General features: G+C 43.8%; 1 protein-coding gene across 1 annotated transcript; it reads left to right on the forward strand.

Moving 5' to 3' along the window:
- The first annotated feature begins 709 nt into the window (after window positions 1-709).
- On the forward strand, window positions 710-9021 carry ST8SIA3 (ST8 alpha-N-acetyl-neuraminide alpha-2,8-sialyltransferase 3). The gene is made up of 4 exons (XM_060027785.2): window positions 710-1011; window positions 2412-2531; window positions 5172-5729; window positions 8272-9021. Exons 1-4 carry the CDS (start codon window positions 833-835, stop codon window positions 8552-8554), a joined length of 1140 nt encoding a protein of 379 aa, XP_059883768.2. The 5' UTR covers window positions 710-832; the 3' UTR covers window positions 8555-9021.
- Window positions 9022-13585: the final 4564 nt, after the last annotated feature.

Here is a 13585-nt window from a genome sequence, read left to right on the forward strand (position 1 = left end):
CCCAGCCGCTATTTAGGGCTTCCTTGCTGGGGTGCTGGGGCAGGTGCTGATCCGTGGGGCCCGGGGTTGTGCTCTGTGGTGAGGAGAGAAGCTTTTAAATCTCTACTCCTAAAACCACTCTCCCTGCATCTCATAAGCACCCAGCTGCTGCGATCCTCCAGGACAGCAACTCCAGTTATTTATCTCTATATTCCACGATTAACTTATAAAGTAATGAATTGTCCATTGAACTAAGTTTGGGCCTCTGTCTGGCCAGAGACACCTCCTCGCCCGCACCCTCAGCTGGGAAGGCCATTGACGTGGGCTGCAGCCTTCCAGCCTCAATTCCCCTCCCTCTGCCACCTCCCCTTCATCCCTCCCTCTTCCGCCCCTCCCCCGGTTATTTGGGAGATTAGAGTTCATTAATTAAATCCTGTGCTTAGATCGAACTGTAACGTTATTCCAATCACATTTATCTTGCAGGCTGCAGAGGAGACGGCAGCCTCGCTGGAAACGCGCTGGGGAGCCTGAGCCGGCGGTCGGAGACGCACAGCGCGCAGCTACATCGCCACGCCGCCGCGCAGACCCTCCATCTTCCTGTTCAGCCTCCTGGCCCGCTTGCCCCTGCCTTGGGGGCCTGGCTTCTCTCTGGGGCTCCTGCCCGCCCCTACGCCCTGGCCCTCCGCGGCTCCCCTGCTCGGTTCTCTCCCCACCCCACCCCACCCCCGGCACATACGCTGACACGCGCGCGCGAACACTCACACACACACTCACACACACTGACACGCCAGCGAGCTGCTGGCCGCTCAATGGACCGCTTTCCCCGCTTTTCCTGATCCCAACACAGCCCGGGATGAGAAATTGCAAAATGGCCCGGGTCGCCAGTGTGCTGGGGCTGGTTATGCTCAGCGTCGCCCTGCTGATTTTATCGCTCATCAGCTACGTGTCCCTGAAAAAGGAGAACATCTTCACCACTCCCAAGTATGCCAACCCGGGGGCGCCCCGAATGTACATGTTCCACGCGGGATTCCGGTGAGTGCGGGCCTCTGAGTGCCCTCAGGTATCTGGTTTATGGGGGCGGGAGGTCAGAGGGGGGTGTTTTGCCTTCTCCGAGACACTTTGGGCAAGAAAACTGCGTGGTCCTTCCATTCGTCTCTCTGATTCTTACACCACCACCCCTCCCGTGCTTTTTATTAACCCAGAGCCCCTAAAAGCCGTTGTCCTAATCAATGTGATTGCATTCTCGTATTCTTCTTCGGCATCCCTTCCCCCATTTCAAAAATGGGGGGAGGGTTGAAGGAGAATGATGGTGGAGGGAGAGGCCTTGTGTGTATTTGGGAAGGGGCATGGAGAGATGGACATGCGTTAGGTGAGTGCCTACCCCGCGCCCCTGTCCGCAGACTCCACGGCCGGGCTCCGGGCGGTCCGGGGCGATTTAATGGCGCAGGCGCCAGACTCCTCTTGCGCTCTCCTCCTTTCCTCTCCCCAACCCTTCACCCCGTCAGATGATGCGCGGGTCTGTTCTCCGGGAGCCCCTGGGGTATTCGACCTCCATCCTTCCCTCCCTCCCCCGCACACCGCGCCATCGCCCCCCCCCCCCCGCCTTTCCGGGATTTCTGCAATTCCCCCGCCCTCTGCGGGAAGCGAGCCTCCTAAGGGCCGCCTACCCTCATCCCAGCTCCAAGTCACCAACGGGCGCAAGGCAGGACTGAGAAGGCTCCGGGCGAAGCTTGGCGCAGCTCGTCGAGAGCCTCTGCCCCAGTGTGCCCCCCTAGGAGCTCCCCCAGCAGAGCCTCTGAGGGGCGGGTAGGAAATACAGACTGCACCCTGTGGTCCAGGCCAGGCCAGAACGCGAAACCTAGAGAAACCCCACCTAGGCAGAGGAGTGGAGTTGGCCAGCGGCCTCCAGGGGGGTCCCCAGTCAGGGGACAGGGAGTGAAACCAGACCTAGGCTCGGGAAGGAAGAGGTTAAGGAAGGAGCCACCCCCAGCCTTCCCCTAGGTCTCCGGTTCATCCGTCCGTTCTACAAAAATCAATCCGGCCGGACCGCGGGGGCGGCGCGGGTAGGGCTAGCAGTGGTGCGGCCGCTGTCCGCGGTGCTGACTCCCTGGTCCTCTCCGCGCATCCGTTTCTAGCAGAGCGCCGGGCTCCCGCCCCTGCTCTCCGTAAGACGGCCATTTTATGGTCTTTCCCGCACCCGCAGGGATGGACAATGGAGACGGATTTCCCTCGTTTTCTTTCTTCCTCCCGGGTGTGTGTGGGGAGCAGAAGGTGGACCAGATGAGAAGGGGCTCTGGGGCGGGATGTAGCCAGTACGTGTTCCAGCCGCCCCCATCCCCGCCCCGCTCCCAACCGGCTGGACTTTAATGGCTACCTTGGCTTCCCCTAGCTGAGGCCAGCACGTTTGTTTGTGTACTCATACTCCTCTCCAGGTCACAGTTTGCGCTGAAGCTTCTAGATCCGTCATTTGTGCCCTTTCCGCATTCTCTGACTCATGAACTCCAAGCCAGACCTAAGTGGACATTTAATCGGACAGCGTTTTTACATCAAAGGTAGGATAGGGGGAAAAGATCCAAAAGGTGTTCTGAATTCTGGAGCTCAAAAACAAAACAAAACGAAATAATACAAAACAACAAAAATCTACACCCCCCCCCCAACCCGAGGTGTATTTGCATTGTCTTCTTGGCCTGACTGAACAAAGGCTGATTAGCAATCTTTTTTAATTTAAATATGTGGTGCCCTCTCATAAAAAGAAAACTTCAAAAAGACCAATTTGAATGGAAGGGAAAAAAGATATTTCCAGTATCCTCCCTAACTTGAGCTTAATTGAGCACCATGATGTATAGTTAACATTATGGCTAATACTGCCAAAGTCATTTATTTAAAAAAAAAAAAAAGTTAAGTACAAAAATACCACGCAATGCATTTTCATTCCCTGACTAGAAATAAAATTTTTTAAATAAAGTAAAAAAGTATTGTACCACTGAAACACAGAAGACACTACACTTCATCCCTAACAAATTACTAGTGAAAATCTCTGCCCAAATATATGCAAGTATTTTATGGTTTTGGTTTTTTATGGGTCTCTTCTCATTAAATTTTTATAGCTTTTAACATATTGTAAAAGCTACCCAACATTGTTCTTAATTGTCTTGTAGCAGCTTCATTTATACATGAAGGAGTTTTTGTGTTATGTGTGTGGGTTTTTGTTTTGTTTTGTTTTTTGGAGGTGGGGGAAGAAGGATGAGATTTATACAAAAGTATTCTCCTCAGTGATATCTGGTCAACTCTTAGCAATTCCAGATAAGTCATTTCTCCTTCCTCTTTGGTGGGATTATTATGCTGCTAAATGGAATGTGAGCCACCTAGTGTATTCATTAGGGGTATGAATACTTATTTTACAAATACTTATTTTACCACTCTATTTAGGGTGTTGTGTTTTAGTCATAGAATTTCTAGTTATTGCACTCTTTTATTTTAATCTAATGATGGAATTAAAACAAATTCAGTACCTATCCATGGTGTCATGAAAATATTTACTTGAAAGGTTGACACACAGTCACATGATTATGGTTAAAAATTTTTAAACATTAACTAGAAGTTAGTCCATGACAACAATTGATTAATTCTAAAACTCTGAAGTTTTTTTTTAACTTTTGTGGTTTTAATCCAATATTAATTTTATAGACAGCCCAGAAATTTTTCATGGGTCGAATACAGTATATCTTTTCCCCAAACATATTTCTGACTCAATAAAAATATTCTTCCCACACTAGGCCATGTGACCCAAATAACCAGTTAGAACAATATTGCCCTCTCAAAATTTCCCTCCTTTTAATCCATTTAGGTAAGCTTTAATTAACTTTCCCAGTATCACTTTTTTTTTTTTTTTTTTTTGCTGTACTTAGGCCTCTCACTGTTGTGGCCTGCTCCCGTTCCGGAGCACAAGCTCACGGGCCCAGCCCGTGGGCTCACGGGCCCAGCCGCTCCACGGCATGTGGGATCTTCCCAGACCGGGGCACGAACCTGTGTCCCCTGTGTCCCCTGTGTCCCCTGCATCGGCAGGCGGACTCTCAACCACTGCACCACCAGGGAAGCCCCTCCCAGTATCACTTTAAACTTACTTTACCTTTGTAACAGTTTGTAACGAACACTGTTAGTAACTTTGGAAGTTCTGGCTTAAAGCTTTCAGTTTATGTTTCTCTGTATTTTGTCAAATGAAGTAATTTTTAAAAAATAGGATTCCAGGTAAAATGATGATATGCAAAGCATTTAGTTTCATTCCTGCTATTTTTTTTAGGCAAAAGACCCAGGAGGTTCAATGTGGTTTCTTAGAACTGAAGAACCTACTAGAAGAGTAACATATGACCGGTGTCTCTTAAATATTTTAAATAGCAGAGACTTTAAGAGGATACGCTTAATTACACTTAATGCTCAACATGAAAGCAACCAGAAATTAGTACTAAGTATCACCCTTGCCTTGTTTATCCTCTGAATTCTTAGAATATGCACACATTTTCAGGATTTAAAATAGCTTCTTTTTCTAAGAATTAGGTTTCTCTAACTTAAACGGGTTTCTATATAATCAAGTAGAAAAATGTTCCGTTTTCATTATTTAAAGGACATTAATGAGATTATCATCTCATTTCTATTAAATATTCAACTACACCCGCTGCTATTACCATTTTCATATCTTAATAATAGTTAGTACCATACTGACTCATATCTGTTTGGCTCTTATTTGGACACCAGTGATGTTTGATATTCGTTGAATGCTGCAGTCCAATAGCAAACAAGTAGTCCCTAGTTACAAACTCTTAGCCACCAATGTTTGTGCATTAATGTGAGCTCTTTGGGGCCTGTGTAAATTGTCTCCCTGTATTTTCTGACACAGTTTAGCCTATGCCTCCCCCCTGATCAAATACACTTTTCAGGTAGAGCAGAAAACGAAAGAATTGGCAGATAAAAACCATAAATTACAACACTTACAAGCTTCAAAGGACTATACCCAGAATTTGAGAGACTAGCACATGTTTGTAAATTCTGAAGCAGTTCTTCCTTCAATTATGAATGTATAATCTTTCTTGGGTTCAGTGCCTATGGTTCTTGTCTAAATGAAATAGCATAAGACATAAGATGGAAAATCAGTTCTTTTGAATGGGATATATTTAATGAATTTCTTTTTATTTTAGGCAAGAAATTCTTCAGCATGTCGATGTAATAAAAAATTTTTCTTTGACCAAGAATAGTGTTCGGATTGGACAACTGATGCACTATGATTATTCCAGCCATAAATATGTTTTCTCTATTAGCAATAACTTCCGATCGCTGCTTCCAGATGTGTCACCCATTGTGAATAAGCATTATAATATTTGTGCTGTGGTTGGAAATAGTGGGATCCTGACAGGGAGCCGGTGTGGACAACAAATAGATAAGTCAGATTTTGTTTTCCGTTGCAATTTTGCCCCTACGGAGGCTTTCCAAAGAGATGTTGGAAGGAAAACCAACCTTACCACCTTCAACCCCAGCATCCTGGAAAAATATTACAACAATCTTTTGACCATTCAGGACCGTAACAACTTTTTTCTCAGTTTAAAAAAGCTCGATGGGGCCATTCTTTGGATCCCTGCATTTTTCTTCCACACTTCAGCAACTGTTACCAGGACACTAGTTGACTTTTTTGTTGAACACAGAGGTCAGTTAAAGGTCCAACTGGCTTGGCCTGGAAATATAATGCAACATGTCAACAGGTGTGTATATTTTATTGCCTTTAACTCATACCCTACCAGATGGCAAATCAATATTGTAATCTCTTGGGGGTGGTAGCGAACTGATTAGTTAGTTGTTGCGGTTAGCTTAGTACCTTAGAATGAACGCTTATGTTTTGTAATGAATGAATGGATCATTCTAGGTAAGAAGTTCAGTCTCCTACCCCAGCTGGTAACCAAGTGTCAAATGGAGGGACTGGTGCTTCATCAGCTTCTCCTCTCCATTCCCTGTCCCCTTCCTTGGTGGTAAGCCTAACAAGCAGTCATGGAAATCACCACAAATCAATAATTTTCTTTGAATGGATAGCCATGTCCCAATAATGCCAATGACTAAAGTGGACAAATCAATTGTTTTTTTTTAAAGAGGGAATCGACTTTAAATGTTCCTTTTTATTTGATAGTAGGGTGTTTGTCAGATGTCCAAGATTAGAAAACCACCTAGACAAATCAAAATTGTATAATCTGCTTTTATAATTCGAGATTTGAGTGCCAAAACATGTGAAAAGTATTTTATCAGCTCATCGTTATCCCTTGTAATTTGAAAGACAGATTAACCAGGATGCAATATTTTTGTCTAGTCCGATGAGTCTTAACTCTGGCTGTACCTTAGAATCACTTGGAGAGATTTAAAAAATACTCTTGCCTGGGCTCTAATTCAAGAGATTCTAATGTAATTTGTCTGGTGGGGCAGGAGAGAGGCTCAGGCACTTGGTATGTCTTAATAACTCCCCAGCTGATTCTAATAAGCAGCCAGAATTGGGAGCAGGCATTTGTAAAATGCAGGGCATTTTATAAAGGAAGACTAATTGCAGAATTTTTTTCTTTAAATAATCTGAGGAAATTGCCTCAACTCTAATTTCCCCTATGCGAATAGCCCCAGTGTCCTAACATACTGTCCAGATGTTACTGCAAGTTAGAGTGGGTTCTAGGAGGTCTGGTAAACAAGGACTGTAAAATTCTTATCCCATGGTAGATGGGTACATAGTAGTGTATCCTGTAGTCCTCTAAAGTCTTCCAGATTTAAGATCTGTGTAGTTGACCTCTCATATAAGGAGAAATTATCGTGTAATCAGCTGGTATGTATCTAACAGGTAGGGTGATGCCACAATTTACAGTCCTCACTGGAACATTTTCTTTGAAAGAAAAAGGGCACTATTAAGAATTACAACAAAGACAATAGGCAAAAACTGGGACTGTTCCAGTTTCGCAGGATGTATGGTTACCTTCTTTAGAGGTGATATAACCCAACTCCTAAGTTTAAAGATACATTAACTGAGGTACAAAGAACGAGTTATTCACCCAACATCACTGCCCAAAATGGGCAGAACCAGAATTAGAAGCCAGGCCTCCTGCCAACCTGCCCTGTGGTCTTTTGACCATCGTTTTGCTCCCCTCTTGTTCTATTTAAGTACAGCTGTACCAAAAGAAACATCAGAAGCCATTCTAACTCCTTAGGTAAGAATATTAAAACAAAGACTGAACTTCTGAATTTCACCTGGAAGGGAAATGGCCACATGAAGCCTTCAGGTAGTGAAGAAGGAACTGCATGTGATAGAACCTTCAGGGAGCGGCCTGTGTGGCCCACCTGGCCCCCAGCCTTTCAACAGCTCGGGCTTGAACATGCTGGTTCAATGAAAACTTGGAGGAAGTACAGTCCATGAAAACCTGATTCATGAACAGTTTGATTATGCCTGCACAGCCAGTCATAAAGGCACACGTGTGTGTGTGCGCACACACACACACACACACACACACACACACACACCCTCACTCCACGGCAGTCTCAGATATTTGGCAGTTTAGGTAGGAAGGCTTCAAATTACTATCTAAACGTGGAAGGAACAACCATAATTTAGCATTTTTTAAAATTCGGAAAGTGTGTAAATACTTTTCTTAGGTTCTGGCACGCCAAAGAAGGGCTTGGGAGGATTTGGTTAAGACAAAGGAACAGGGAATGTGATTTTTTTACGAGTGGGTAGAAAAAAAATAAGGCCCTACAATCTTTCCAAACCCAAGAAGACAGATTTAATCTCTAGGTTTGGATAAGGAAGTAACAGAGGAGGTCCCCTTTGACTAAACAACCTCCTCCCTAGCCCAAGGGCCCTTTATGTGTGAGAAGCACAGTCATTCTCACTGGTGGGCTTTTATGGCATCACCACTGAGTCAGAGACACCACTCTTTAGGACAACCCAGAGCAGGGATGGCTTCAAACATGTGTGACTTCTATAGTAACACACGAGCCCATGCTTAGAAAGGCCGATGCTTGGTTTAATACTCTGCTGTTGCCCTCTTGAAATTCTCAATAATTTTTAAAGTAAGGGCCCACATTTTCATTTTGCACGGGGTCTCACAAATTATGTAGCCGGTCCTGCCCTGAGGTGTTCTGTGGTCTAAAAGACAGATTCAAAGCAAGTACTGGTTAAGTTACCTGGACAAATTCACTTCCCAAACCAGTCACAGTGACCCGTCTGACCAAAACCTTCAACACTGGCCTCTGAATCCACCTGTACTTATTGTTCCACAGGTACTGGAAAAACAAACATTTGTCACCCAAACGGCTGAGCACAGGTATTCTTATGTACACCCTTGCGTCAGCAATATGTGAAGAGATCCACTTGTATGGATTTTGGCCTTTTGGATTTGACCCCAACACAAGGGAAGATCTTCCATACCATTACTATGACAAAAAAGGAACCAAATTTACTACCAAGTGGCAGGAGTCCCACCAGCTGCCTGCTGAGTTTCAGCTGTTGTACCGAATGCACGGGGAAGGGCTCACCAAGCTGACTCTGTCACGCTGTGCCTAAGGACTGCGAACAGGAAGTGCCAAATGGCTGATTTAAAAGTGCCCCAACTCACACTGAATAGACGACAGAATAGAACCCTAGAGAATGTCTTATAAGGATTGTCTGCCACTTAAAAGGAAAGATGTCTTCTCTCCCCCTTTTGCACTGCTCTTTTAAGGGTCTTAGCAGGACAGATGCTTGGAAGCCACCTGACTTAAACCTGATTGATAAAGGGAATGTTGCATTTGGAACTATGCTGCTAACGAAATGGTCTGAAGTATTTTCATGTTTGTATTTTAATAATAAACTGCCTCCCATTTTTTATGAGGATTAGGGCTGTAGTTTCTGCAGCTTTGCTCAGATACAGCCCTCGTAATCAGAGGCCTCTGGCCAACTTGAGCAGGATTTCAGTTTTGCCTGGGTGGGATCAGACTCTTTAAAATGATAACATAAAAGACTGGCTTGCGTATATTGTCTCTCTCTCTCTCTCTCTCTCTCTCTCTCTCTCTCCCCCCCACCCCCACCCCCCCCAACCACTCCCCTGACCACCCCCCCCACCGTGGAGTTTAATATTTTTGCTAGGAATCCTATTGAAATAGCTTTGCTTGTATGTCTTGCATCTGTAATTGATATGTTCAAGGCTCTGGGTAACTTTGATATTTCATGACAAACTGAGCAAATCATGCTGGGGATCCCCTTATGATTACTTTTATAAGAAACGCCTCTTATGATCTCACTAGTCCGTGAAGTCATTCTACAGCAGTGTGGTTCCTCTCTGGCGAGAGGTGTATAACACAGTGCATCTTTCACTACCACGAAGAAAGCCTAGGTCGTGGGCAGCATCTCATCTCTTGGCGTGAGGGCTGTTATGGCAGATCATTTTGTTGCCACGTCTGCAGGGCATTGCAGCCTGGGTTTAGTGCCTCCCACAGTCCCAACCCCAGCACTGGGCTGGGAATTCTCTCAGAATATAGAGGCAAGGAGTCAGCTTAAGAACCTGGAAGGAGAATACTTAGAAGTTGCTATGGATCCCATATCCCCTAAAGTGTTGTAACTATGATTAGGGCCTCTGAGAACCAGCAGGGTTAAAGCAGAGTAGATGCTCTGAGGCTGGCCAGGTCCCCATGTGAATAGCACTGAGGTGAGGTCATCTTGAGTATCACTGTGTCCATCAGCACTGCTCCAAACTTCAAGACAATCGTAGACACCACATGCTCCCTGTTGCCACGGAAATTGGATCTTTACACCTACAAATTAAGCCTTTCGAAAGGAAAAGGCACTGTGTGGTGGCAAGATCGCTACTAAATAAACCCTTGGAATTGGAGATGTATAGGCCTGCTGCAGAGGAATTCGCTCGCTGTTCTCTTTTCCATTATTTCAGCCTTAGGAGTAGAAATCCCATCACTCCTGTCCCTGGCTTTTCACTGAGCAGCACTTTGTTCTTCCAGTTCAGCCCAAAGCCTGGCCAAGTTGATGTTAAATTTTAATAAGAGTTTCTTTCTTCTTTCCAAATACCAGTCAAGCACATTTATAATACATTGAGGTGGGGTAGCTTGTTCTTTTCCAGAAATCTTCATCTAGACTGCTTGTCATGTTACAAATACCATTTCAAATAATTACTATAGTTCAGTAATCAGCTCACTGCCCCTCCTTGAGAAGGTATCATCACGCCTAAAATCAAACCAAATTCAGTAAGGAAAGACTCAGTCCTTATGCTCATGTTCTGCCTGGTCCTAAAGGGGGGCTGTTTTATTCTAATTTTTTTCCAGAAAGCTAATCAGAGCAGGTTACATAGATCCAGTACTAACCAGTGAAAGAAAAATCATACAGGTGCAAACGTGTTACCAATTGTGACACATCTCACAATGTTGTGTGAACGGCAATCATCCAAACAGACAGGAAAAAACAGGAATAGATGTTTTAAAATGGGAAACACTAAAACAGATCGATACTTGAAATAATTAGAAGGGGAGATATTTAAAACATTTTAAAGTTCAATGGTATAATTTGATGGGCACCGAAACCACGTGCTTATTCCCTATCACTTTAAAGAGGAAAGTACTACAGTTCTCATGCTGTTCTCTGTTAGGGTCACTGAGAGACGGATAACTGACAGGAGTGTTTAGCTGGCTCTTCCTAAGCACTTAGTTCATTTGGTTACAGCTAAGTGATATTAATGCCAATATTATATGAGCCAGCTTCTGCCTCTGGAGTTTTAATGCCAATGTGCCCATTAGATTTCACTAAATATAAATATGTAAACACTTTGAACCAGGAAAGTTAAAAGAGCAAAAGACCAAAATCCCTAAAACCAGTTAATTGTCTGTTAGTGGACCATTTAAATTAGATGTCAGAATGGCAAGTTTGGGGATTTTTTTTTTTAAGTTCAGGGAGATTTTGTAAATCTCACTTCACTCTTGGCTCCATTTTAACCTGGAGTGAGAGGACTTTGCCATCTCCCAACATCATTTCATCCATCACTTTCAAAAAACTTAAAATGTTGAAGAAACAGACCTGTATCCCAGAACTAGAAGAACTTAAGAGATCAGGCTCAACCCCTGTTTCCAGGTAGGACTTCCTGGAGCTGATCCAAAAAGACCATACTTCCCTTTTCTTGAAAACACTCTGAAGAAAATCCGAAGTCCTCCCATAGTGGTTAACCACAATTCTCATAATTATAAACTCTTTATATGCAGCCTATATCCTCCTTTTGCAAAAATTAGATTCAATATGTGAGTAAAGCATTTATCCCAGTTTTCGGCATGTAGTCAGCACTCAATAATATATGGCAGCTTTTACTGTTATTTTTATTGTTAGTTATGCCCTTGACCTACAGTTCCAGCATAGAGAAAAACAGCCTCTAGCTGATCATACAAAAACTCTTCTTGTTTTTAAAGACCGTTTCAAAGATTAAACCTATATAACCACTGTCACGACCAAAACAGTTGGTGGGTCCCATGAGTCCAGGTTAGAAAGGCAGTGGTGTAAGTAGGCAGAACTCCCGGGGCTGTGTGGTCAAGAGTAGGGAGTTGGGCAGACGGGCCTTTTGGGTCCTCCCTCCTGATTCAGCTACAGGTACAAACCCCTGGCATTTGCACTGCCCTTGCCTTATTGGTTCTAGGTTAAGCGCATCCTTTTGTCAGAATCTTTCCTCTTTTCAGATACTCACGGCAGAGCCCACCCCCAGCTATTGGAATAGATATCACCATAAAGCCCCCAAGTCTGTCTACACATGACACCAATACAAATGACCAATTCACTTGCAGAGGAAAAAACCCACAAACATTTAGCCACCTGTTTAATGCTAGTCCCTCAGTTTTCATCAGTTGTTCTGAGTGTCATGTGCAGACATGCAGATCCAGGTGAGGCAGAGTTAAGGTGTGGTATTATGAATCCCTCCCAAACCCAGAAAACATTCCCCATATTTGACGATTAAACATCTATGCTTCCTCCGCCTTTGCTCCTGTGTCTTAACTGTCCTTGATCATTGTACAAGTGCCGTGCGTTTAGTAGTGCGTATGCCTAGCAGTGCTGACTGTGACCGCTGTGCTGTCTGTGTGTAACTTTGATGTCAGGCACTGACCATGGGGTTACCAGCCAGGATGTGCAAAAGAAGAGGCTCCCCCAGCCTCCTTGTGCCCAGGCCTCCAGGTATCCATGAATGTGAGTGCCAGGAGTAACCTAACTTGGTGGGGAAGCTGAGGAATGGAAGAGCATTTCTTCTGACTTAGGGCAAATTACTAATTATTAGACACTCACAGACAGTAAAGAGGTGTTGACTTGAGGGCAAAGGTAGCAGGGACAGAATTCTAGAGCCCTAGGACGCTGGAAATGGAAGAGCCTTTGAGTAGCTCTAGTCCTAATTCTTGACTTTCCAAATGAGACATGAAGAAACAGAAAGGCTAAGTGATTTTCCCAAGATTGCACAGGAAATCAGTGGAGGGATTCTGACTCCTCATCTAGTACTTCTTGGCTTATCAGCATCAAATAAAAATGGGCTCAAAGGGAAAGTGATTATGGTCTTGGGTTCAGAAGGCACAGAAAATAAGTTATAAAAGCTGTAAAAGAGGAAAAAAGATTCTCCCCCCACCAAAAAGAAAATTATTTCTCAATGGAAAAGGAGATGCTTGCCTAGGTATACAACAGTCCACTGGTAATAAGCTACATTCTCCCCTAAAACGAGGAAACCTACTTGGTAAATCATGATTCTGATAAATCTGGTAAATCACAGTTCAGTTACTGACAGTTCCCAGTTGACAGATGGACTCTTATCTAATAATCTATCCGTCTTAATAAAATCGTGTTTTAGTAATATGTATACGTAATTTAAAAGTTGAGTACTGAAGATGGTTATGTACTTCTCCTTATGTACGATTTTCAGTTGAGGCCACTTGAGGTAAAAATAATTTTGTCAATGCCTCCCATATTATAAGTAATTTCAACAGCAGACTCCACGTTATTGCATTTAGTTCAATATGCTAAGAAGATGTGCAAATAATAATGAATAATTTGAGCTGGGTCTTCATGTGCAAAATGAGAGACTTAGCAATTTTCTGTATAATTCTGGATCCTTAAGTCCTTTTCCCCTCAGTTGTTTGAATGTGCCAGGCAAAAGTTTCTGTTTAGCCTCTACTTCTCCCTGAATGTGTAGAACTATGCTTTTGCTTACAAAGAAAGTTGGGGTTATGTGTATGTGGCTGAAAAGCCCAGATGCAGGATCATAGGTGCTGGGGACTTAGAGCCCCTGGGCCACTTGATGGACCTATCTGGGCTCTGTGGCCCAATTAATCAAGGCCACAGGTGAGTTGATACCAAGGACCAAAATGACTAAGTATGCCTCTCTCACACTTTGAGTGCTTTGCCACATAGATATAACATTTGAAATGGGAAACATTTTAGAATGTCATCATTGTATTATGCAGTATTTCTTAAAATTTCTTTTTATTGTGATGACTTATTATTGAAGATATATGGGTTTGAACAGATGTTTTTATCCTCAGTGAAGCTCACTCTCTTGTTGTTAATTACAATGGACTCACAGTCTGGCAAGCA

The sequence above is a fragment of the Delphinus delphis genome, chromosome 13, assembly GCF_949987515.2.
Source record: "Delphinus delphis chromosome 13, mDelDel1.2, whole genome shotgun sequence".
Classification (NCBI taxonomy): Eukaryota; Metazoa; Chordata; class Mammalia; order Artiodactyla; family Delphinidae; genus Delphinus; species Delphinus delphis.

Bases quoted from the DNA above. Each gene is read 5' to 3' on its own strand.
- ST8SIA3 (XM_060027785.2), top strand. From the start codon at position 833: ATGAGAAATTGCAAAATGGCCCGGGTCGCCAGTGTGCTGGGGCTGGTT. The intron at 2,532-5,171 runs GTAGGATAGGGG...TTTTTATTTTAG, and splicing joins ACAGCGTTTTTACATCAAAG to GCAAGAAATTCTTCAGCATG. The intron at 5,730-8,271 runs GTGTGTATATTT...ATTGTTCCACAG, and splicing joins ATAATGCAACATGTCAACAG to GTACTGGAAAAACAAACATT.